The sequence below is a fragment of the Acomys minous genome, assembly GCF_964271855.1.
Source record: "Acomys minous genome assembly, chromosome: 5".
In the NCBI taxonomy this organism is placed as follows: domain Eukaryota; kingdom Metazoa; phylum Chordata; class Mammalia; order Rodentia; family Muridae; genus Acomys; species Acomys minous.
Genome location: NC_140494.1, coordinates 96,552,254 through 96,578,381, shown reverse-complemented (window position 1 = coordinate 96,578,381; position 26,128 = coordinate 96,552,254). Strand labels below are relative to the sequence as shown.

Genomic DNA, 26,128 nt, shown 5'->3' with positions numbered 1-26,128 from the left:
TGACCCATACTGGTACGAGGAAACCTGGCCAGAGCCACTTACACCCTGGACTAAACTGGTCCCAGCTGCTATGCATTATCCCTTTAAAGGCCTCGGCTAAAACAGATCCTCCCATAGTTCAGTTGCTTCTGTCTGTGACTTTGTCATAGCAACAAGAGAAGTAGCCAATTCAGAGTTGAGCCCACCCTGTGCAAGAACAGGTTGGAACGCATCTCTTTGCCCTCCCTGTATCTGGGGCTTGACACCATCGTAAAAGATGCCCTCCTTAATTGCACTGACTCGGTCTCCATCTTAAAGAGCTCGTGTTCAGTTAGGAAACCTGGTTTCTAATGGAAGCCTCAAAAATAGCGGAGTCAGTATTGGACTGAGCCAGGAGGAAGAGGACATGGGGAGAGCGGTGGACAAAGCCCTTTAATTACTGACATCCAGCTCCTTTTCTTGCTTTGGTTCTCCTGCCCCATCTCCACTCTTGCCCTAGGCATTTGTTACCACAATCCTTCTAATGACACCATTAGCTTGCTCAGTCTGATTGGCATTTGTCAGCTGCCTTGGACCTGGCTAAATGCAAGCTTCACCAGGCCAAGGATGGCTTTGTCTTTCATTCACTGAAGAATGTTGAACATCCAGAAATGAGAAGCATCTAGAAAAGATTTCTTGGCCAAATCCATGGCCTCCACTTCCTCTTTGGTGGAAGTCTTTGCTACCTGACTCTTCTGGTGTTTGGGAAGATCAAGTGTCATGGCACCCTACAATGAATGAAGCTCCTGCATGTGGGAACAGTGTGGGTGCCATCATGCATATGCAGGTATATTGCTTTAAAATGGGTGGGGTGTCATACGTTTTTTTGTTAGACAGCATTCTCTTTCCCCAGCCAGGATTTCTCCTACTGCCCCACAGCTCTGCACATGTGTGTGTGTGTGTCTTATGACATCCATCTAAGTCAGTGATTCTCAACCTTCCTAATGCTATGACCCTTTAATACAGTTCCTCATGTTGTGGTGACCCCAACCATAAGCTTATTTTCATTGCTACTTTATAACTGTAATTTTGCTACTGTTATGAATCATAAAATAAATATCTGATATGTAGGATATCTGATATGTGACCCCTGTGAAACAGTCGTTTGATCTTCCCCCAAAGGGGTTGCATCTCATAGGTCGAGAACTGCTGATCTCAGCTGAGCTGCTGCAGAGATGGCTAAGGGTGTGTGTGAATGCTGGGTACCTAGGGAGGCCTGGCCCAAGGCCTGGTGGGACTTTTTGAGGTCTTGTCTTGCAGCTTCAAGGTGGGCTGCTGTCTAAACTGTCACGATCAGTTACCTTCTCAGCCTCAGGCACCACTTGGATCTTGGCTCCAGCGGGGAATGGCCCATTTTCCTAAAATAGTTGGTACAGCATATTGGACTCTTGACTGGAAATAAGGCCTTTTGGGAGCTAAAAAGAATTCTTAGAGCCATTTGTTTGGTCATCTCCTCACATTCTATAGGCCAAGAAACTGGGAGGGTTAGTAATGGTGTCAGGGTCACACAGCTGACTAAGTCTGAGGTCCTTTCCTGGATAGCATGACTTCTTGAGTTGATGTGTGTCTGGAAAGATCTCTGTGTTGACATGGGCCAAATTAAGCATAGCCCTTGGTAGCTGGCTGGATTGCTGAAGGAACTCAAGCTGACTATAACTAGGTATTGTAATAGCTTACTTGTCTGTAGTGCTTGCCTTTATGGGTTCAGTTCACTCCCTTACCTTCCCCTCATATCTGACTCCTTCCTTCTCTGTCTCCCAGGGTAGAAAAAGCTCTGCTCAGAGTTGCCTTTTTGCCTGATTGCATCTGAGTGCTGCAAACACAATGCTAATTAATGTGTCTGTGACTCTAGGCTTGGCTCTGGGCTGGTCCCCATGCCCTCCCCGGAGTCAGGCAGGCTTGGAGAGCTGGCCCCCTGGCTTCTTTGAGCACGCTGCCGGCAGATGCATATTTTAGCAGTGCACATCTGCTGGCTATATAATCTCTTGTATTTGCCCTCCTCACTTGGCACTTTGATGGGAGACCCCCGGGGGCCTCCCTGTGTTCCAGCCAGAGTGTTTGCTTTGCGATTTTGCCGGAATACCATCTGATTCTGCCCTCACATCTTCTGCAGGTTCTAATCAAGCTCTTACTTTATTTAATTAAAAATCTATCTCAGGCAAATACAGAGTAAATTAGGAAGCTCTCCTATTCCTGGAACACAGGGAAAGCTGCCTTCCTCGGGGGAACTGGCCCAGACAGTTTCCTCCTCGGCTGAGATGTCACAGCATAGCAGGTGGGAGGTCTTGGTTGGTTGGGAAGGAGAGAGGCTTTAGCAGCCTTTAGGGTCCTTAACAGCCATTGTATCTGTCCTCTCCCTAGGCCAGGAACCCTTTCCAGTGACTAGGTTGTCTCCCAGTTAGGGATGGTAGGACCAGGACCCTAGAAAGAGGATTTACAAGACTGGCAAGAGATGTGTTCAGATCTCTCTGGGATGGAAAAGTGGGAATTCTTCACCTGCAGAAATAGCCGAGGTCAGTTTGCTTAGGAGGGTGGCTGATATAGGAGATGTAAACTTCCTTTCCATCTGCAGGAATTCTCTGTGTGCCCCATGGGGCCCTCCATAACCATCCAGTCTTCCAGCTGACCTCTAGGTGTGAATAAACACCAGACCCACAGAAACCCAGCCCTGGGCCCTAAGCACAATGCCAGGCTGAGGTCTTGACAGTCCCACAGAGAGAAGAGTGAATGACTTTTAGAGGTGACCCCAAAACTAATCTGGATCTGTTCAGATTGAATCCCGAGGCCCTGTTCTGAGAAGCCTGGCTTTTAACCAGGTGCACAGATGACATTCTGCTGGCATTTGGGGCCAGAAGACTGGGCAAAGAACATTGGTCTGGAGTTAGAAAATGTGATTTTAAAATGTTAATTAAGCTGTTTGACCTCCTGTGCATATCTTTGCCTCTCTGAGTCTCCCCATAAGCTTATCAGTAAAACACATAGAATAAGTTGGAGTTTCAGCACAGTGTACTTTGATGATGAATTGAGGTAGAAAGGAAGCTCAAGTGGCTGGGCTTGGCTGGTGAATCATTTATATTGTGAAGACAAGGCAGCGTCCTGTCTAGCTAGCTCCTGCATGGTGTCGGATGAATGGACGGTGCTTAGGTCCTCTCTTTCCAGCGTTCTCTGGCTGCCTCACGGAGGGTGTAAGGGAGCAGAGGACAGGGGCTGAGTGCTTTCTGCAGGTGATGGTCTCACAGCTTCAAGTGGTAGATGTGTTCTGTCAGTTTGCCTTCAGTGCCCAGATCAGGAAAGATACTTGGTCCCCAAGTCTTCCCCATCTCCTCTCACAACTCAACAATGAGTTGCAGACCCCAGCTCCATCTCAAGGGGGAAAGAAAATGGCTACCACCCCTTGTAGTGTCCCTGGCTGTCCTGTAAAGCACGCCCTGCCTGGTTTCATCCCCCCCCCCCAATTCCCCAGCCCCCAGCCCATCTATCCCACAGAAGACTTCTTCCCCATCCCTTTCCTGTCAGGCAGAGCAGGCTGGAGGAGAGTGAGGTTCTGAAGCCTCCCCTCTCTGTCTCAGGTCAGGCTGGGTTGCTAAGTGGTCCTCCGTGGCCTGTCTGCTGTGGCACTTGGAATCATGCACTAGCTGTGTAGATCTGAAGATAACCCGACACGCTCTTAAATATTTCATCTCAGAGTGCGAACAGCATCCCAGCTGCTGACCCTGTCATCAGAGCTCCATAGAAGCTGCCAGGAGGCAGCCGAGGCCAGGCTGGGCCTTCTCGCTCTGGCCTGCCCAGGCACCATCCACATGTGCAGAGATGCAACCCTGGCGGGGGGGGGGGGCAGGGAGGGGGAACAAAGAGCTCAGGCAGGGAGGCTCTGGCCTAGGCCTTCTGCTTCTCTGAGCCTCAGTTTCTCACCTAGGGTGACAATCCCTGACCCAGCCGGAGGAGCTTTGAGAGCTGCTGGGAGCTGCTCTGCAACTGTGAGTGATTATCAGTTATGTGAGGGGACTGTTCCCCCAAGGCAGCCTTCTCAGGAAAACCTGGCCGGAGGAAGGAGGCGACAGGGCGGAACTCTTAAGGAAAAGAGGCTCATTCTTTTTTTAAGAGGTGGGGGGTCAAGGCACATGGAGTTTTTCTGGCCCCTCTGGAAGTCGGCCCTGGAAGAAAGGGCTTTCAGACTGTGCTACATTATTTTCTGAGCTTGTACCGCTGTTGCAGGGGTGTCCCCCCCCCCTTTATACTGCAGAGCATCTAGGACCCTCACCTATTTTCCACTGGGTAGGACAGTAATAGGCTGGTGGCATTATGATTGCCTAAGGTGAGGGATCTTTACCCATCCCCCTTTGAATGGGAAGAGAGAGGAGAGGGCAGAAGTGGGTGGAGCCAGATGGGCTGACCTTCTATGGGAAGTTTCCCACCACTAGCTTTGTAGAAGGACCCTCCAGTAGCCGAGTCCTCGGTGTTTCCTATAGTCCTTATGTCACCCCTGCGTGCTTGTGTCCAGGTGACTTACCCAGGACTGTGAGGCGTGCGGGGCGGGAGCGGATGGCAGCCTGAATGGCCTGGCACTCATACACAGCATCATCCTGCAGCTCAGCCCTCAGGATCTTCAAGTGATGCTCTCCTGACAGGTGGTTCCCCACCACCAGGTACTGGGGGTAACCTGGGGAGAAAGCAGGGGAGCAATGAGATCAAAATAGTCCTGTTACCAGTTTCCAGGCAGGGGGTATTTGGAGATGCTGTGACCCCTTTGCATAGAATAGCTCCAAAATAAATAAACAAATAAAATCTCTCTTGCAAAAGGAAATAGACATCTAGTAAACAGTGGCCCAGGCAGAGGCCTTTCTGTCTGACTTCTTCCTTTCTGAAAGATCTTTCTGGTATGTTGGCCAGGGTGTCTGGTGCCTGGCCTGGGCAGAGCTGACCTCAGGTGGCCCTCTGATGACTAACACAGTGGAAACATTTCATAATAAAACTTCCTCTGAGCAGCTTCCTCTCTGCTCCCTGCCCTAACTCACAGCGCCGTCCACCACCAACAGCTCAAGCTCTTGTTTCTTTATTTTTTTTTAAATCCCTTTCTTTCATTTATTTGCTTGTTTGTTTCTTTGTGTGTGTGTGAACACAGATGTGCCACCCATGCGAAGGTCAGAGGACAACGTGTAGAAGTCAGTTCTCGCTGTCACGCAGGTCACCAGGATTGGCCTCCGGTCATCAGGCATAGTGGCAAGGCACCTCTACCTGCTGACTCCTTTCATTGGCTCCCTCGTTTCCTGTAGCTCAATGTGCTAACAGAGCCTCAGCCTTCAGGCTCTTTTATTGAGCTCCTTACTTTATGGATGACTCCCCTGGTTTACCTGTGTATTTCATGGGCAAACAAACAAACAAACAAACAAATAAAAACCGAAACCGATTGGGCCTTCAGAAGGAAAAGGGAAGAGTAACACTTCCCTAGCTGGTGTGGAATTTGGGGGACGGCTGGGGTGGAGTAGGTTCTGGTGACAAAGGTACATCAGTGGGAGCCTTCTGGCACTTGCTCATGTGTTTGATCTCAACGTAAAGGAGCATAAAAGCAAGAGTTACCAAGGATGAGCTGGTGTGTGTGTGTGTGTGTGTGTGTGTGTGTGTGTGTGTGTGTGTGTGTGTGTGTTGTTGGTACTAAGTTCTAAAGAACATGGAGGAAGCCAGCGTTAGAGACAGAAGTATAGGGCATGCTGAGTGGGCAGACCTGGCTAGGGAGTATTGCTCTCAGACCCTGCTATCTATATCCAGTAGAGTTCACTGAGAGGATACAGGGGGTGGGGAGGGGGAGGGAGAGGGAGAGAAGCAGCGGGAGAAGGGAGAGGGCAGGGGGAGGGGAGAGGGGAAAGTGAGTCTGAGATCCGCAAAGAGAAGAGCAAGCAAGAGAGAAACGGAAGGAGAGAGGCCGAGGGGATTTATTTACTTGGAAATGATCAGGAGGGAAGTTTTGTCCCAGGAAGCACGGGAACCTGGGAATCCCGGCCGTCTAGGAATGCCGGGCACCGTGAACCACGCTGGCCCCTTTCTAGGCATTCCTACCTCCCATCCCCAAGCCCCAGGGCCTGATTAAGCACTTAGGAGGCACTCAGGACACTTAGGAATTTGGGGCCTCAGTACATACACACTGGCGATGAATAATAGATAAATAAAAGTTTGAGGATGATGAATCATTCATCAGTTGCTGCGGCCAGCAGGCTGAATGCAAACACGGAGTGAAGCCATGGCCACAGACAGGGCCTTGCTCTCTCCGTGGTCTTGGGCTCCAGGCCTCTTGGTTTGCCCAGCCGGGGTGTCATCCTTCCAACCCTCTCACCTGAGTTCTGCTTCCCTCACATCCTTTGCAGCATGGCATTATGCAGGGGCCCCTTCTTGTGACTGTCCTGGTTGCCCTCTCTCCTCAGAGCCTACTCTGGATAAACTAAGAGTTGTTGAGAGATGGGACAGGGCTCTCTGGGGGTGACTGCACCAGGACCCATCAGTGCCAATTCCTGGCCAGTGAGGTGGAGAAGCACGGGCTCCCAAAAGGCCCAGCAGCGTGTTCTGTGGGCACTTGTACAACTGAGACCATACTGATCTCATTGTGACACCAAAGGATGCTGCTCTCCGCAGCTGAGCAGGGCCAGACAGAAATGCTGCCAAGGATCAGCTGCACCCAAGGAGGGCCCTGCCTATCCCTCACCCACTTTCCTGCCTTCTGAGGGGCAAACGGAGTAAGCCCAAGCAGGTGAAACTGGGTTGCCAACCACTGCTGGCTTCTGTGCAGCTGGCCACCCTGCCCTCCAGCCCAGCTCCTGTCCTGCTGTTCTGCAATTAGGTCTGTCCCCTGCAGGCATCTTGGATAGAACTGGTGGGTTTTTTTTTGATGTTGTTGTTGTCTTGCAAGCTATCAGCAGCAGGATTTCACTCTCATGAGCTGTGGAAAACATCAGTGATGGGTTTGTTTGTATTTGCCTAATTAGGCAGTGAGCTGCGATGCTATCTCAAGGATTGGCAGCGCCTTTGGAAAACATACACAGGAGCACAGCTTCTGAGGCATTTCTAGCTCCTTCCATGCTATCATTGCTTTCTATTCTCAAAGGAGGCAAAGGTTCAGAGCGTCTAGGTTCTAGTGATGTTGTGTGGGTTCAAACTCCGGCTTACTCTTTCTTGCTCATTTACCTGGTGCTTTAGTTTTGTTGTGTCTCAGCTTCCTTACCACTGAAATGCTAGCACCTCATGGGTGAAGATTAAACCAGGATGATCTACATAAAATGCCTGTTGCATGTCACGTGCTTTACTCTGTAGCTACGGCTTTGAACTTATGTCAATGCTGCACTAACCTCCTCAAGTGCTAAAATTACAGGTATCAGCCACTATGCCCACCTTTATCCTCTATATGTGCTACTGTAAACACAGGTGGCAGGGCTAAGGAGATGACTCAGAGGGCAAAGCATTTGCTGTGCAAACCTGGAGATCTGCGTTCAGATCCTTGGCACCCCAAAAGCTGGGCATGGTGGTGTTAGGGGGTAAGGGGCAGAGACCAGTAATCCCAGGGGCTTTCTTGCCATCCAGGCAGTGCAGCCAACTGGTGGGCTCCAGGTACAGTGAGGGAACCTGTCTCAAACAATAGGTAGAGACTGACTGAAAAAGACATGCAACATAGACCTCTGGCCTGCTCTATAAAGACATGTATGGTGGTCTGAATGAAAACGGCTCCCATAGACTCACAGGGAGTGGAACTCTTAGGAGGTGTAGCCTTATTAGAGTAGGCGTGACTTTGTTGGAGTATGTGTGTCCCTGGGGGGGGGCGGGGTGGGCTTTGAGGTTTCAGATGCTCCAGCCAGTGTCTCACTCTCTTCCTGCTGCCTGAGGATTCAGATGTAGGACTCTCAGCTCCTTCTCCAGCACCCTGTCTGCCTACGTGCCACTGTGCTTCCTGCGGTGACAATAATAGACTAAATCTCTGAACCTGTAAGCCAGCCCCAATTAAAGAGTTGCCATGGTCAGTGTGTCTCTTCACAGTAATAGAAACCTTAATACAATACCCGTAGGCACACTCACCTGCACACACGTGGATAATATACATATATACATATATATATATAAAACACACATACATCACACAGTGAAGAAAGTACAAATGTCAGGGAAGTAGAGGGGAGGTATCCATTTTGGAAGTGTGCATACAGGATTTCATGTATTGAGATTGTTAACACAGTTGAGTCTTTTTTTTTTTTTTAACTCAATCATTACTCTGTTTACCTTTCAAATAAAAGAGGATATAATCTTTTTCTCCCTCTGGGCAATCATAGATTCATGAGACCTCTCAGAAGTACTTCTTAGCACCTGAGAATGTGTTTTGTGTTGGCAAATATTGTCTTTCTGGTGCCTCAGCCTTGTTGACTAGAAAGACATTCATGTGTCAGTGAGAGACTCCCAGATCCTAGAGAACCAGGTATGAAAGGTCAGGCCAACGAGTGCAATTATCTGTGCCTTGATGAAAACTCTATGATCTGTCCCAAGTGACCTGTGGCCTTCACTTGGCCACTGACCAGATGAGACAATACCCCACAAAAGGCTGATAATCACTGACCAGGAGCCCAGACAGTCCCTTTCATCAGTCATGGTGTCGGGCCAGATTCACAGCTGTCCAGAGCATAAGCAATTCTCACTTGGGAAGGTTGTTGCTGTTTTCCCATCTCTCTAGGGTAGCAGTGCCGAGCATCTCGGAAGTTGGCTGGCTCCCATAACACTTAAACTTTACAGCAGCACAGTATATTTTGGAGACATTCTTGGATATTTTATCTATGCTCAGCTGGGCTGCAGCATTAGGCCCTGTGACTGCTATTGACCATTGCTATAATGTTTCAATATGCATTTTTGGCAAGACATAACTCACATTTTAAAATATTAATTTCCCAGCCTCAGTGTTTCTCTGAGCGCACTTCGATTTTTTATTTTCCTGCAGCTGTACAGCACGAACGAGGTGAAACTACTTCCCAGTTGAATGCATATTCCTCATCCATCCTCTAACCCCCCGACACTCCCAGATGGGAGGGCAGCGACACCCAGATCTGTCCTTCTGAATTTCATCATGCATATCAGCCCCGCAGTCAGCCCCCTTGCTTACCCATCCCAGGGCTGAGTAATGATGAAATGGGCAAGTGACCGAGAATGGCTGCATTCTTTACGCTCAGGGGAGAGGAGAGATTGGCAAAGTGTTTGGATGAGCTTCTGAGGTAGCCACGTAAAGCAGTTACCAAATGACATGGCCGGGCACAAACTACAGAGTTGATGTGCCAGCCAGTGGCAGCTGCAGGAGGCCCCCATGGTGCAGCTTGCCCGGGTGGCTGAACAAGGTTGGCAGTTAGCATAAACCCCTCCTGTCTTTTTTTTTTTTTTTTTTTTTTTGCCATCATGAGCTGAATCCTGGGAGCAGCAGCTTTTTCTTGTGAGTTTTCAGTTCGTTGGCTCTCTCCCTGGGTGGGGAGCTGGATCACATGCCTTGATAAACGAGGATTCATGTTGGGCCGAGAAACAGGAGCACGGGTGTTTGGAAACCAGACGTCATGGGGATCACATTGGCTTTCGGATGGATCTCGCCCTAGATTCAGGACTGACCACCAGAGGTGGGATGAATACTCACAGCCAGAGGCCCCTGGATCTAAAGTCAGACCTTTGCCGTCTAGAGAGTTGCAGGGCTGGCTGGGGATTTGAACCCCAAATGACACCGGGGATGGGTTATGGGAGTTTCCATAGTGGAACAGATGAGGTGAGGCAGTTGCAGGCACTGGGCCGTCATGTACGGGTCGGGGAATCTGAAAGTACTCACTTGAGAGGTCTCTGCCTACACCCAGAGCCAAGCCATCTTTGATCCACAGGACGAAGCCATCGTATTCTGGGATGGCGCACAGCAGCGTCACTGGCTGTCCTGACACCACCACTTGGTCCTGGGGTTGTTGGCTGAAGGAGTAGACTTGGCCTGGGGAGGGAGAAGCACAGTGGTCAGTCAGTGAGGTCCGCAGTGCCTTTCACGCTTCACAATCGGAGCTAGGTTGTCTCGAGAACCCAACTCCAGCCCCGTTAGTGTCTTTCAGGGGCTGGCTCCAGACTCCGTCCCCCCCTCCCCCCCTTACTCAACCCCAATGGTGACTTTGGGGATGAACCTTGGCTACCATGGGACGTGTCACCTCCCTTCCCCGTGTGAGATTCCTAACTTACCTCACTTGTTCAGGAGTGATATGGTTTTAGTTCAACCGGGCAAGCCAGGCAATCTGAGTGGCCAGCAGGGCCTTGGCAGGAGCTGGTGGCCATGTTTACCTACACCCATCTCCCTTCTTTTTCTAAGGTTGGCTCTTTCAGTGCCCACCCCGCCCTCCCCCGCCGCCCACCTTGGAAATCATTTGGAAGTTCATGCCGTTCATCCACACCTCAAAGCAAGATGCCACAACCATTGAAGCTGTTGCCTCATATTTTATTAAACAGATAGTTTGCCGCACATGTGAGACGCCGAGCTCTGTGCTGAGACTTTACACATCGGCTCATGAATCCTGTCATTCTGCTAACAGCGTGACCACAGCAGGCACTGTCTCTACATGGAGACGGGGAGGCTGGCATAAGTGGGGGGGGGGGGGCAAAGTAGAGCAGCGCTGAGCTGCTCAGTACTTCCGATGTTGGGTGTATGCCTGGAGGGTACTATGCTAACAGCACCCCTCAGAGCATCAGCAGACAGCTGTGCAGGACTGGGAACCGAGGTGTTTGCCAATGGCTGTCTGTGGCAGCTTGGGCGCTGTGAACCCGCCTCATTCTGTCTCTGACGGAGTGCTGTTCTCATCTGCGGAACTAGGATTCGTGCAGCTCCCAAAGCATGGGGTTGGGGAAATCACTGAAAAGGGGAGGTAGCAGCGTCTGTGTTCCTGGGAGGTCACAACTGAGTGGACAGTGGGACACTGACACTGACCATCTGGCAGGATTGGAGTCAGTGCTTCCCATAATCATCCTAGAGGCAACCTAATGCTTCAGGGCAGGAATTCCCCCCTCCACCCCCAACACACACACCATTTTATAACAGAGAAGCCAGGTGAGAGAGATACAACAAGTCAGGGTCACACATATAATGAATGGTGGAGCTGAGGCTGGGACAGGCCCACTTGAGTTTTGAACCTTCAGTTCCTCCCACCCCAGCCCTGAAGACACAGGTATGCAGTGGAGGGAATGGTGCCCAGGAGCCTCCTTCCCATAGAACCACAGATGACCTGGACTTGGGTTACTGTGCCACACAGGACCAAGCTATGGACACAGGGAGAGCCGAGGTGCAGGGGAGCACACGTGGCCCCCAAGCAGCAAAGAGTGGGGGCTATAGGCATGTCTGGAGCTCACAGTCTGATGGAATCTTGGCGACCTCGCTGAGGAGTCTCATTAAAAACCAGATTGGCCTGGAATAGTGGGAGTAACTCTCCCTATTGTGATTTGAGCTTTATAAATTAGATTATGTAGGGTATTTTCACCAGCTCTGGGTAGTAGGTTTTTTTTTTCTCCCTTACTCTGTCTTCTCAAGTCTTCTGTTGTTAATTAGGCTCTTTCTGGCACCAAAATAAGAAAGAGAAAATGATGAGGCAGAAGAGGAAGAGGAGTAAAGGGAAGAGCCATAAAATTAGGGTCCAGTCATGGAGGAAGGAGGCTGGCAGAGGGCAGGGGAGGAGAAGAGGCAGAGGAGAGAAAGAGATAGGAGAGGGAAGAGGAGGAAGACTAGATGATGGTGAGGGAGGAGGAGGAGGGAGAAGGAAAGCGAAGGAGAGAAGACACCTTTTCTAGGCGGCTCTCCTTGCTCTTATCTTTTATCCTGGTATCTTTTTTTTTTGTTTTTTCCAAGAACAGTGTCACGGCAGCTTCAGTAGCAGCCAAAGATTGTGTGATCAGAGAGAATTATCAGGTTGTCAGGCAGGGGCTAAAGGGGCTGTAATGAGAAAAGCCTGAAGGAAGAGGCTCCTGAGCTTCCAAACATCCCTTATTAGGAGCTTCCGCGGGAGGTGACTGCCCATCACCGCACGCACCCCGTCCTTTCTATGCTTGGTAGAAGGAACAGGAGGCATTGCTGAAGATGCTTGGGCATCCATCTCTGGGCAGGAGGCAAAGTTCTGGATGGTCATCATGAAAATCAGGCCAGTTGGATGGTAGGAGACATTGGGAAGAGAGGTCAAAGGTAACACTGGAGAGGTCAACTCTGAGTAGTCACAAGGGTACATTGTAGGGTGTCTCAAAGCCAGGAGTTGGAGCAAACACAAGATCCTCCTAAGAATAGCCGGAGGGCAAATCAGGAGCGGCCAGAGAGCTGCTTAGGTGGAGTTCCGATGGCAGATACAAGGGGTGTTAGTCACCTCCTGGTTATGCTTAGACTCGCTTGGATTTTCTGTAGAAACATGTTTCTAAGGGGAGAGGATGTGATCTACAATCATTTGGGAGGAGTGGAGTGGGATCTCAGTACTCTCCAACCAACAGTCTTCCTTTCAGTCCTATTTTAATGTTTTTCATATTATGTTCAGGCCACTAAAATCACTCTGTTTCTCAGTACCGGCTGTGGGATATGGGGCCTCCCTGGCAGCATAGGCTATTGTCGTAGCTCTGTGACTAGATAGTAAAATTAGATGTTATGAAAACACAACGTGTTTAGGCGGTAAAAAAATCAAACGAGAACTGAACTGAGAACTTTGTCTTTGCTGGCTACAGTTTGGAATTCTAGAAGGTACTGTGAAGGCTACAGGCGAAAAAGCCTTAATGGAATTACCTAACGGCTATTGACTTGCCAGGCCAGGTGTGCCCACTGGTACAGTAGTGGCATGCTGTTTGTGGGGTTAACCAACTGCCTTCTGATTGGACTCAAGGCCTGCTCCAGAGAGAGAAAATGTACCTGATAGGGTAAACCCGGTCAAAAGCCAATGGCAAAAGAGGTCAGAGGCTCCAGGAAGGGAACTGTTTAAATGGTCAAGTTGTCAAACTGCCTTCTAAATCTTTATGATTGTACCCGCAGATTTCAACCTTGCTTTCAATGTTTGTCAGAGAAGCTTCTTTCGTGCGCCAGTAAGCAGCTAATGTAGACTCACAACTGCGCAGAGTGTTGAGAACAATTTACTGTGGAGTGTCCAGCCACAAATGAGATCTATCTATATCATCTTCTACCCCCACTTTCCAAGGCCTAGGAAACAGAAAGAGGGGACAGAAAGAACTCTAGAGCCGGGAGATGCGGAGAAGTGCCATGCAGTGCTGTCTTCTGGACCTCACTGCAGCTATGGATGGTTCATACGATCTGTACAAGATCAAGTCAAGAAGTTCGTAGGTTCTTAGGAACTCAGTGTGTGAGGGGTAGAGAGAAGCTCTCTCTAAAAATGCTTCCCATTTGCTTTCCACCTTAGGCAAACTAACTTCCTTTTTCCCCTTCCATTTTGACCCCCAGCCTATGGGATGGTGCCACCCACACCATCTCTCCTTAATCTCAGTAAACTTCCATGTGGACACACCCAGAGATGCCCTTTACTAACCTCCTAGCACCTACTTAATCCAGTCACATGACCAACAAGATCAACCAGGACAGTCAATTTCTCCAAATCTTTGTTGTTTGTTTGTTTCTAGATGAAGTTTTTCTGTGTAGCCTTGGATGTCCTGGACTCTGTTTGTAGACCAGGCTGGCTTCGAACTCACAGAGATCTGCCTGCCTCTGCCTCCTCAATTGCTGAGATTGCAGGCCTGCATTATTACAAACTTACTATCCATCTAATGCTGGGTAAACACAAATGAAGACCCACAGCGCATCTCCTGAAGGACAGAAGCACACAGCCTTTCTGTTCTAGTGCCTGGCACAGCATGTGAACGTCATGTTAAATGCTTGTAGCTTGCCGCCTCCAGTTTGTTCCCTGTTCCGCGTTTACTGTAGGAAAGTAGCTTTTGGATAATAAACCATTGACTGAGTAAATATTGTGCTGAGCACACCACACAGAAGGGGAAAGGTAAGAGACAAAGGGAAAGGGACAGTCACAAGGGATCAGCTTCACAGGAGAGAGAACTACTTAGTTATTTGTGGGAAACCCCCTTTATGGTGGCTCTGTGGCCCTGAATGTACTTAAGGCTCTCTTACATATGGCAGCCATCATTACTATGGCTCTGTGATGCACACTAGTGACAATCATTACCATAGTTTATAGGTGAACTGAGTGCTACAGTCTCCAGAAGGCCTAGCTTGATGCTTATAAGAGATGGTAGTGGCACAATAAGAGATAGCGCCTCCTGGGAGGTCTTTAAGTCATAGTGGGTATGCCTTGGTGTGTGTGTGTGTGTGTGTGTGTGTGTGTGTGTGTGTGTGTGTGTGTATGTGTGTGTGTGTGTGTGTGTGTGTGTGTGTATGTGTGTGTGTGTGTAGGTGCATGTGGGGGTCAGAGGACCGCCTCTGCTGCCATCTTTAGCCATGTTTGAGAGAAGATCCTTTATACTTCACCACTGTGGACTCCTGACTAGTTGGCGCTTGACCTTCCAGGGAGTTTCCTGTCTCCTCCCATCTTTCAGTAGGAATAGTGCAGATGTGTCCTAGAGATCCTAATTTCTAGGGTTTGAGGAGTCAAGCTCAGGTCTTCATGCTTTATCCACGGAGACATCCCTTCAGCCTGGGGGCATGTCCGTGGAGGGACTTGTGGGACCCCAATTTTCTCTCTTGCTTGCTTCTCAGCTTGAAGTCAATAGTTGTGTCCTGACACTGACTTAGAAGCAAAGGAACCCCTTGACCAAGCCCTTGAGTCCCCTAGACCATGAGCCCAAACAACCCTTTTGTTTTCATAAGTTTATCGTCTTAGGCATTTTCAGTATGTCAGAAAGTTGCTGAATACACAGAGGCTCACAAAAATGGAGGAATTTGCCCAACTGTACAAGTTTGAATGGTTATCACAGGTAAAACTCAAACTTGAGAGTCTGTGCAGCCCTGTTGTCTTAGCACTCCACTGAGGGCCTGGACCCGGGTTCCAGTCCTCCATCCAGGACTCACACCACCAACCAGATCACCCAAGGCCAAGGGGCTTACAAGTGATTCCTTGACTTCATGTCACCGCCTCCCATGGGATATGCACATGTGGCACACTTGGGAGCAGACAGAATTGTCCTTCCAGCTTTACTTCTTCAGTTGAACAGTTTCTGTTATTCTTTTATTAATAAACTTAATTTTTTCTTCCTTTTGAGACAGGGTCTTCTTATGCAGTCCATATGACCCTTGAACTTGCAATCTTCCTGCCTCTGTCTCTTGAATGCTGGAATAGCAGGTGTGTGTTGTCAACCCAGCTCCACTTTGGGGGATGTAGCCATCACTTTTAACACTCTAGACAGAAAGCCAGGGTTCTAGGATGCTTGCTCTTGCTGTTAAAACCTATGATCTGTAGACATGTGTGTATGACAAGTACCATGGCCGTGGGTAGTGGCAGTCAACTAAAATCCTGCCTCCCCCTGTGTCAAAACTCAACACTTCTGCTGGGATTTACTGAGAGTTCCTGGATAGTCACCCTAGAATATAAAGAGTCATGCAACCATCTCAGAGAGCTCATATAAAGTTTGTGTGGGCTTTAAGAAATCCCTGCTTCAAGGAGGCTGGTGAGATGGTTCAGTAGGTAAAGGTGCTAGCTATGAAAACCCAATGATCTGAGCTCAATGCAAGGAACCCATATAAAGGGGAAACGAGAGAATTAACTCTACAAACTTGTCCCCCAACTTCCACGTGTGTACCATTATTACACAAACACACACACACACACACTCACACACACACACACCCCACTGTTAATATATAAAAATAGAAAGCCCTACTTCAAGATGGGAGTTGGAGATATGGAGAAGCTTCCTGGAGTGGATTGTGATATGGGAAACAGAGAAGGAGAAATGCATTCTGGGGCAGGAAGAACTATATCAAAGGCATGATGGGTGAGATTCCTCAGCTACCTCTTAGAGTGCCTGAATATTGTCATTTTTCTAAGTCCTGGACAGTAGAAGAGACATTGCTGCAATCTGGTCCTAAAAAAGAACTCTACCCTGTCACTACCTATATAATTGAGGCAAGCTCCTTACCTTCTCTGAGCCTCAGTGTGGTTGTTTGGATAAAAATGGCCCCCATAGGCTCATAAGGAATGGGTGGCCTTGTTGGAGGAAGTGCATCATGAGGCAGTAGGCTTTGAGGACTCAAATGCTGGAGCCAGGTCTAGTGTGACATCCCTTCCCGCTGCCCGCTGATCTCAGCTCCTTCTCCAGCACCATGTCTGCTTGCATGCCACCATGCTTTCATCATGTTGATAATGGATTAAGCCTCTGAAACTGTAATCCATCCCCTATTAAATAAATATTTTCCTTCATAAGAGTTACTACAGTCATGGTGTCTCTTCATAGCAATAGAAACCCTAACTTGGTTTCCTGGTGTCCACAGTGGGGATGACAGCAATGAAGGTCCTATAAGAATGCAGGCCTTGCATGTAAATCATCCTGTGTACACAGTGCTCCAAAAATGGCTCTTGTCACCACCATCCACACACGTCTCTGTGATCCCAGGACTATATAAGCCGTTACCGAAGCAGCTCATGTCACGAGCAGAGAACGGAACTCATACAAATGTGATGTTGGGCCCCATTAGCAATCTGCAGGTAGAGATCAGCGCGGAGCCCTTCTGGTTCTGTCAGAGCATCTCTTACTAGCCAGCCCTGGAGGCTCCCAGAGTGCCTGGCCAGCAGCACAGACAGGGCTCCGATGTGGCCATCTGTTCTTATTAGTGACCAATTGGAGGAAGCGTAAGAATACTCACTCCAGAGATATTTATCGCCAGCGTTTTCTCAGCTCAGAGCATGTAGTAAATTGTCTCTTTTGAGGTTAAAGAAAGCTGTCCTTGTCATGAGAAGCGAAAAGGGAGAGGAAGAAGAGCAGGGTCCAGTGCCTTTTAATGATACAAGAACAGGACTGGGAGACATCAGGGAAGAGTCCCAGCAGGTGGCACGGGGCGGGGCTTGCTTCTTGCCATTTGACCCATCAGCACCTGTGCAAAATGTCACTGATTGGGGTGGTGCAAATGCACTATCCTACTTACTGACAGATAAGAAATCTGATTTTTATAGTGGACCTAAGTCGGGGATAGTGGCTGTGGCAGCCTCAGTGCCTGAGGTAGAGGCAGGAGCCATCTGCGTAGGAGGGCAGAGAACTGTGCCCTTTCTGCTGGCCTTGGACTTAGAACCTGGAGCAAGCAAAGGTGTGTGCTCAGAGCTGGAGTAGGAAGTGACATAGAATTAGTGCCCAGAGTGAGGTATAAGGAAGGAGGCACAGGTGGCTGCTGGGCAAGCCAGATGCGGGTGATGCTGGCTTGTCTCTTGGAGTTATGAAACATCTAAGCAAAGTTCCAGGGGTCAGGATGTGGCCAGGGAGGGACATATCATTCCAGGCTTATGTTCTGTTATCTCTTTGGCAGCTGGGACACCTGCCCTCCCCCCTGGGAAAATTGCTCAGTTTCTCCAGATCTGGTTTCTGTGTTGGAAACTTGTGGGTTGTTTGCGAGAATGGGGTCTAATGTACACAGAACCTCTTATATTCTTTAAAGATAGCTAGCATTCTCATTTTGAACTGGTGTGTGGAGTATAAATGTAAGAAAATAATCAGAGGGGACAGTAACCCAGAGGGGGTGGCAGAGAGAGGGGTGGGCTAAGAATAGAAGATGAGGAGGGAGGGTAGGAAGAGCTGACTGCATTAGACCTCAATTTATTTGGAGACACTTACACATAATGAGAAGCCATCAAGGGTTTGGGACCTATTTACTCAGATCTCAGTTTTAAGAAGATCACAGGATGATGGTGGGGAAGATGGATGGAGAAAGATCATCCAAAGACAGGAAGACTGATCGGGAAGATTGTGTTGTCATAAGGGCTCAGCTAAAGCCGTATTGATAGAAAGAAGAAAATGGGTTTAGCATCTACTTGGGGGTAGGAGTGATAGCATTTGGTGGGGAAATGGAGGCAGTTGCTATTAGTGATGGTGAGCCTCTTGCTGTTTTCAGAGATCAAGCTGGGCTGAGGTGAGACAGTTCCGTGGTAAGTGTGTTGATGGGGACAGCTCTGAACCACACAAGAAAGGTGTGTTGGGTGTAGCTGGGTCACTACACTACAATGGATCTGGAAGTGAGAAGGCACAAATACTTACTGAACACTTGTTCTGGCCCAGGGGTGTGGTGTGGTGTGTGTGTGTGTGTGTGTGTGTGTTTGTGTGTGTGTGTGTGTGTGTGTGTGTGTGTGTGTGTGTGTGTGTAAGAAGAGAGAGAGAGAGAGAGAGAGAGAGAGAGAGAGAGAGAGAGAGAGAGAGAGAGAGAGAGAGAGAGAGCGTGTGTAGCACCTTTTTCAATCACTCTCCACCTTACTTTTGAGACAGTGCTCATTAGGACCCGGGGCTTGCTAAATGGGCCAGGCTGGTGGCCAGTGAGTCCTAGGGATCCGTCTGTCTCTGCCTCCCCAAGACTAGGATTATAAGCACACACTGTTAGGCCTGACTTTTTATATACATGTTGGGGATTGAACTCACACTTTCATAGAAAGCTATCCTCCAAGCTCTCCCCTTTAAAATTTATTTTTAGCCACCATACAAAGGGTTTCATTCTCTCTCTCTCTCTCTCTCTCTCTCTCTCTCTCTCTCTCTCTCTCTCTCTCTCTCTTTCTCTCTCTCCCCACCCCACAACATATTCACACCTCCAATACTCTCTCTTGTTCTCTACTCTTCCTTAGCCTTCCTTTCTCTAAATAGTTCCTTGTACTTTCATCTCTTATATAATGTTTGGTGTAGAGCTGAGAATTTGTACATGTATTGACATGTGTGTATATGTATGTACACATATACGCGTGTATATATGCCCCCCTATATACACTGATGTGACTATCTAAGTGGGCCAAGGTTCATTTAGTCATGGTGTGCTGTGTGGAATCAGTATTTAACTCTGGCCAGGGTTCATACAGGCTTTGAGTTGTGCTGTGAGAGCAAGAGGTCTATCTTCCTTGGGAGAAACGGAAGCTGGGAGAACTCAGTTGGAGACAGGGCCTTTTTCCTACTGTCCCTTTCTTGTTGACTTTTGGTGGGACAGAGATACCGAGTCACTTTTAACCCCAGCTTTGTCATTTGTAGGCACTGGCAATTCGCTACTGATGTGCAGGTGAGGAGAAGCTTGCTAGTGCCATGAATGTTCTACAAGCTACATGAGGATTTTTTTGGGTATACATGGGAATGCCCACTGCTCTTCCCAGGCCTGGGTGGGGGGCAGACATATGGAGTTTATTCCTTTTCTGCTCCCTAATTCCTTGCAGGAGCTAGGGCAGCACAGACAGCCTGTGATTCTGACGGCCTCACACTCCTGTCCTCAGGACACAAGTTGCCAAGGTTGTCCTGGACACTTTGAGTCTCTAATGAAGAGCAATCGGGCTGACCAAGGCAGGGTGAGTCCAAAGTCATCATAAATCCTGTGGCTGCTGATAATCAGCATTGCAGCCCCAGCCAGAGCCTGTCCTGTGTTCATTAGCAGCAGGAGACGGACTCCTCCATCGATTCAGCAGAGGCCTGGGTGCCAAGAAGATGCTGATAAGTGCTGTGGCAAATGGGGTTCCTCTGTGCCCATGAAGGAGCTCATCCATTCTTGTCTGAGGTCACCCAAAGGGGATGAAGATGGGCAGAGGGGTATAGGCCTGTGGGGGACAGTGGGAGGTGTAGAAGAGCCACGAAGCAGAACTCTGGATGGCATCCAGGCTGCTCCTGCTTGGCCACTGGATTCAGGCTGGGTTCCTACTTCTGTTTCTCTGTCTGGAACTAAGATTTTTTGTGGCTTCAAATAGATAAAGGCGGTGAGCAATAGGAAAGTGGGGATGAAATGCAGGGATAGGGTTATGTTGGTATGCCAGATAGGGATGCAGGCCCTGGCCATGGGCAGAAAGTACATTCAGAGTTGCTTCTTACAGAGCATCAGTTTGGGTACCACTGAGCTAAGGTTAAGACTGGGCTATGGATTAGCCTGGCCTATGATGCCCAGCATCTTTAACTCTTTTTAATAAAGATCACAGGTTGGAAACAGGGAGCTGTCTCTGTGCCATGAGGATCCTGCTTTACCACGTCACAGTCGTGTGCCTTTGGACTTGACACCGCCATTCCTCAGGCTTGGCTCGATCGCCTGTGAGATGCAGAATCTAGACCACTAGATAACCAACCCCCTTCCGGGCCCCTTCTTCACAACCTTGATGCTGCATGCTCTAACTTACCCAAATGTCTGCTTTTGCAAGCCCTAAAGATGAAAATAATAAAACTTGAGGCACAGGGAAGTCAAAACAAACCCTCAGAGACTCTTGGACTGTTTTGGGCGAAGATCTGTCTCCTAAAAAATATATATATTTTAGACAGCAAGCATCTTAAAATAATAATTTTTATAGTGCTATAGACCTTGCCCTTCAGAATGGTTCTAAAAGTCTTATGTATGTAAGGATTATCCATGGGACTAAGTTGAAATATAGTTTCCTGGACTCAAGCTTAGAGAGGTTGAGATGGTAGATTTGCACGGTGTCAAGGAACCTGTGTATAAGAGCTTCCAGCAGTTTGTGGATCACAGCTGAGGCGCATCTGTACATAACAAACAACACTGGGCTCAGGGTATGCACTCTTTCTAGACTCTCAAGATTAACAGTCTTCTTGGGCAGCTACTGTCTCTTTCTAAATGTGCCCCATTTCTTTCCCAACCTAAACAGAGAAGGTGTTGGATAAAGTCAACAGTTTTTCATACACCTTTAAAGTTGTCTGCCATCCTTTTGTCAATGAAATGTCATGTGGCACTGCAAAGGTTTGGCTGGAGAACCGAGTCCTGCCCTTGCCATGATCTGGCTCCCACAATGCTCAAAGGCTCAGAAGGCCTGCTTCAGTTTAGATGGTCCGCAGTGGTTCTAAAGGGTGGTGTGGCTATGTCCCACTGACAGGAGCATAAGCCTAGCCCTTTGGAACACCCATTTGGCTAGGGCAGGAATTAAGCAGCAGGTGCTCTGGTCCCTCTGTACTGACCTTACATTGAGAACTACAGCTTGAATCTGGCACTTAATGAGATGAGTGCTTAGTCCTGGCTACAAGTAAACCATCCTAGTGCCTGTCCTCAGTTCCTTTCCTCATTGAGACTGATGTAAATTTAAAAATCATCAGTAAATTAAAACAAAATATTTATATAGTGTGTGTGTGTGTGTGTGTGTGTGTTGTGGAAGGCAGTTCTCCTCTTTTACCATGTGAGTCCTAGGAATCAAACTCCGATAGTCAGGCTTGGCAGCAGGCATCTTTACCCACCAAATGATCTTGTGTCTCCTTAAATACAACCAACTCTTTTCTAGTCTTTGTTAATGGAGAGGAGCAAGGGCGTGAATAATCCACATGATGGATAGACAGCCTGAGCTAATGAACTTATTTTCACTTTGCAATTGTTTTGGTATTCTTGTTTGAATATGAATGGATTTGATTTCCTGGGAATTTTTAATATATATATATATATATACTTAAAAATGCAAACTCACAATCTGATGATGGGGCTCCCTGCCTGTCTCCTCCTTGACTGGGTGGAGAGTGTCACTTCTGTACTGGTCCAAAGTGAGTGTTAGCCATGCTCTCCCTCCCTTCTTGTCATCTCTCTGGCTCACACCTTCCATGGGGGAGACTGGGGATATTAACTGATTTTGCCTTGAAAGGACTTTCATTCCCTTTGGGCCTCATGCAAATAAGAGCAGAATAAGAAGCTGTGAAATGTTAACAGAGGACTTCATTAAGCAGTCTTGGTGATAGCATTTGCCAGGAATGGGGATAATTTGCCAACAGATAATTGAGAGCTGACTATATATGTGTCCTAATTAAAAAAAAAAACGATTCTTGTCACTGCCCTGGGATTCTGGGCTCAGGCTTCTGGTTGGTCTGGGATATTAGCCACAGCAGACTTTTGTATGTACACTTTCTGCTTCCCAGAGTGATTCTCATACATGATCTTACTTAATAATCCTCTCAGTGCCCCATGGAGGAGGGTTCATCGCCTCCCAAGCAGAGACTTGAGAGGCCAAGGCTCAACGCCAACGCTCCCGCTGTAGCAATGGCCACCCTATTCAGTCTTCCTCCCCCTCACTCTGACACCCTGGAGAGGGCTTTCATTATTTGTTTCCACCCAAGAAGGCACCAGCAAGGAACGCACAGCTAGTTTGTAACAGCCAAAGCTTGTAAACATCAAAAGTTTGATGTAAGCTTGTGTATGAAGGAGAAGTTTTATACTTAAAGCACTGAGGAAAAATGAGAGAGGATGTGCAGGCCTTTGGTGGTACACAGGGTAGGAGTTAGGTTCTTCCATTCGAGGAGCCCAAGGTTGCCATCCGGTGTCCCAGAAGATGGGCTGGCCGTGGGGATTTCCTAGGATATAGGATCAGACCCAGTTCCAGGCTGGCCATTTCCACAGCTATCCTGGGATGGACAGACAGACAGACAGACAGACAGACAGACAGACAGACAGACAGACAGACAGAGAGACAGCCTTTCCCACTTCTTGGATGAGGAGCCTGAAGCTCAGAGAAGAAAAGTCCAAGGTTACCGGTGATGGCCAATGGCACTAAGGTTTGCCGGCTTTTGTTTACACAGCTGTACTGAGTGTGGAGGGCGCTAGATCCCTGGCTTTCCTCTTTAGAGGGCGGAACCTGGGTACAGTGCTTTCTAACTGCTGCAGCTGTGCTCTAAGAACAGATGTGGCAATGATAGGCCATCTGCTTTAGACCTTCCAACTCTAGATCAGGGTAATGCTCCCATCAAGTACTATTCGGGCTGAGCTGAGCCCTATACACAGTAATTCAGGACGAACATTCTCTGTACCTAGGATAAGGCATAAGCATTATTATTTTTTCCTTTTATATGTGTGCATGCCTAGAGGCCAGCTTTCAACTTCCAATGCCATCTACTTTTTTTTTCTTTTTAAGAACATCACGCACAGAACTGGAGCTCTCAATATCCAGGAACCTTCCTACCTCAACCTCCTCAGTGCTTGGATTACAAGCTTTTTGACATGTGTTTTCAAGATCAAACTCAGGTCCTCCTGTTTGCGTGGCAAGCACTTTTCTAACTGACTAAGTTATCGTCTCCCCTGCACACCCCCCCCCTCTGTTTCTCCCTCTTTCCATGGGATCTCATTCTGTAGCTCAGACCAGCCTTGAACTCATAATGTTCCTGCTCTCACTTGCTCAGTACTGGGCTTAAGGGCGTGCCCCATCATGCCTGGCTTGGAATGGCGATTTCCACTCTTCGTCTTGGTGCATTTTTAGATGGGAAACTGATCCTCTACGAGAGCTTTCTCAGCTCAGTCCTGAGCTTAGTGACTAATGACTTCCATTCCCTGCACCGCTGGAGCTGTGGGCCTTTGCAATCGCTGCTTCCGCAGTGCTGAGCAGCTTATTTGTTGTGCTATAACTCAGGGAGGGCTGGCGGGTGCCTACCTGAACCCTTGTGCTGGGCCGTGGGATCAGGGGCCTGCTGTTGGCTGCCATCTCGGGAGAGTGGTCAGTGCCTGTCTGCCTTTCAGGACATCTCTGTTTTCTAGCTGGAGGGCCTCTGGAGATGCTTATGGCTCCTATTATAGCGGTGTTACTCATGGCTTCACTGGAGAGAGTGGAACAGCGTTGAAACTTCCTCCCCTAAATGCAGCAATATTTGGTAACACTTGGCGTCTTGGGGAGAGAATTCATGTCCGTAATTAGTTACTGTATATCACCGTGAGTACTCTGCTCAGGATTTACTGGGCAAATACCATTTAACTGCACAATAACTACAGGTCCTTGCTGCTTATTGGGTAATTTACTAAGGCTGGGAGAATGGGGCAGGAGGGATGCTGAATAGGAGGTATTGTAACCCCTTGAATCAAACTTTATGAGTTCAGGTTTGGCAGAGAAGAGGTTGCTCGCCGCCAGCTCTCCTTGCTTTGTTTTGCAGGGTTGGCGGCAGATTGCTTCCTTTCTTTTATTCATTGCAGAAGGACAGGCCTGAGACTGGGCTGTGGGACTGCCCAGGGCCACCTAGGATTATAGAGGGGTCTTTTGATGGGGGAAGGTCTTTGGCCAGAGTCTGCTGCAGAAACTCAGGCTATGCATCCAGCCTGTCATTGACTCCCTCCATGGGGCCCCTTTTCTTGTATCTGGGCCAGTGGCTGGGAGGGCAGGGAGCCGTCCTTGGCTGGCAGCATTAACATAACCTCAGTTCTCCCTTCTCTCACAAGTACGCGGGTTGCTTGGGAAGCAGCCATCCCCGGACCTTGGATGCTGTTCTCAGCCCTAATCTGCTTGAGCAAAGTCTGTCTTAGTTTGGCCATGCACTGTCTAAACTCCCATAACCTATTTAGGCCACAGAGAGGGGAAGAGACGCAATAATGAAAAACTCAACGTACAACATTGCCTTACGCAATCTAATAAATTACTCCATAGCCGGCTGCCAGCTCAGACTAAGCCCAATATTGCCTGCAGTAATTATTTGGATCAAATGCAGTTTATCTGCTTCATATTTGTGCTTCTGTGCTCAGTGGTAACTTATAAATGTCATTGTGGTGTTTATTCGTTATAATGAAACTTAATGGCATTGGAAGCTAGGAGCAGAGCTGGTGGGGCGGCAGGTTTAAAACAATCTCTTCATCTCTGGAGGAGTAGAGAGCCAAGATAACACTACAGTGCCCTGTAGAGAAGAGATTTGCAGAAGCATTGTGTCCTTGTACTGTGTGGGGGATGAGAGGGAGCCAAGAGCTCTGAGCTGGCACCAAAGGTCATTTGGCTTTGCCTCTGGGGACATCTATCAGGAGTGGGGAAGACTTGGCTGTAGTTAACCCACCACTCTCCCATCTGTTCTTACTCTGTTTTCTGAAGACTTTTGCATTATGGGAGGTGTTCAGTTTTCACCCAACCAGTGGCTGCTCTAGATGAGCGATGATCATTGCCCAGAGTGTTGGGAAGCTGAGGTCTTGAGTTGTGATGGAAATTAGAGCCCAAATGACTTTGTTGTAGAGGAGGGTCACCCCAAGTGTAAGACTCAGCAGAAGCAGCACAGAAAAGGGCGAGGCACTGAGCATGGAGCTTGGAGTCCTAGCTGATCCAGTGCTGGCTTCTGCAGCGTACTGGCTGGCTGGCTTTGTGCAAGTTATTCTCTCCTGAATTTGATTTTTCTCATGTGGATAATGGGAGTCAGCATAGCTATCCCTTAGGGCTGTGGTGATCATTAAACAAGCTGATGTGTCTAAAGTGATGAACATGGTGTGTGGCACAGACCAAATGATGGATAAGGATTGTGGTGGCAGTGGTTGGTACACAGTAGATGGCCAACCGATATTGGCCGAGGGAATAAGTGAACCGTGCCACCTCTCACTTATGTGGATTACAAAACCCTCTTTCAAACAGCTGACCTTGGATTTGGCCTTCATGATGGTCAGGGTTGCATAGTGTGGGCATGGAGGCACAGACTTATTAGTGACTTGCCCAAGGCTACCCAGTTGGTATGTGGAGGGGAAATTAGTTCTCCTACATCCCAGGGCAGAGTACCTTCTGTCAGTCCTCCCACGACAGCTCCTGAGTTGACCTTGGAGGCTGAAGTCATTCATGCTGACATTGCTACCTTGTATAGAGTATAGACTGTTACTCTCCAGCACAACCGGGGCCCCCTGCCAGACTGCTTCCTCTTAATACTGCACTTGCTATTTGCTCATGAAATAGTCCTGCTTTCCTCCTTGGTAACATTTATGTGTAAGGCCCCTAAAGAATAGTTATCATTGTAATTTCTCCCACAGGCCATCTGTTTCCCACCACTCCTGTTTGGTCTCTGGACAAGTGGGACTGAACTGGGGCATCCACTCGGAACAGTAAGTACTATGGAACTTTATATTGTTCCAAAGCACCTGCACAACTATCATGTGTATATTATCTCTAAAACAAATGCATGCAACAAAGAGGGTTGGTGTTGTGAATATACCCATTTTGCAGATGAGAAAACACAAGTTTTCCAAGAGAGATCAAGGTCAAGGTTTTATTCCTCATCAAGAGCAGGACTAATGTTTAAAAATACA

At 48.4% G+C, this 26,128-nt stretch overlaps 1 protein-coding gene across 4 annotated transcripts in view; it reads right to left on the bottom strand.

Annotated features, from left to right (window-relative positions):
• The window catches only part of KIRREL3 (kirre like nephrin family adhesion molecule 3), a 554,929-nt gene that overhangs the window by 87,546 nt on the left and 441,255 nt on the right, over positions 1-26,128 (bottom strand). For all 4 annotated transcript variants that reach the window (XM_084784204.1, XM_084784206.1, XM_084784205.1 and 1 more), the window contains 2 exons: positions 9,845-9,994; positions 4,529-4,678 (listed from right to left, as the gene is read on the bottom strand). In XM_084784204.1, coding sequence (XP_084640330.1) covers positions 4,529-4,678; positions 9,845-9,994 — 300 coding nt within the window. The remainder of the gene's footprint in view (positions 1-4,528; positions 4,679-9,844; positions 9,995-26,128) is intronic.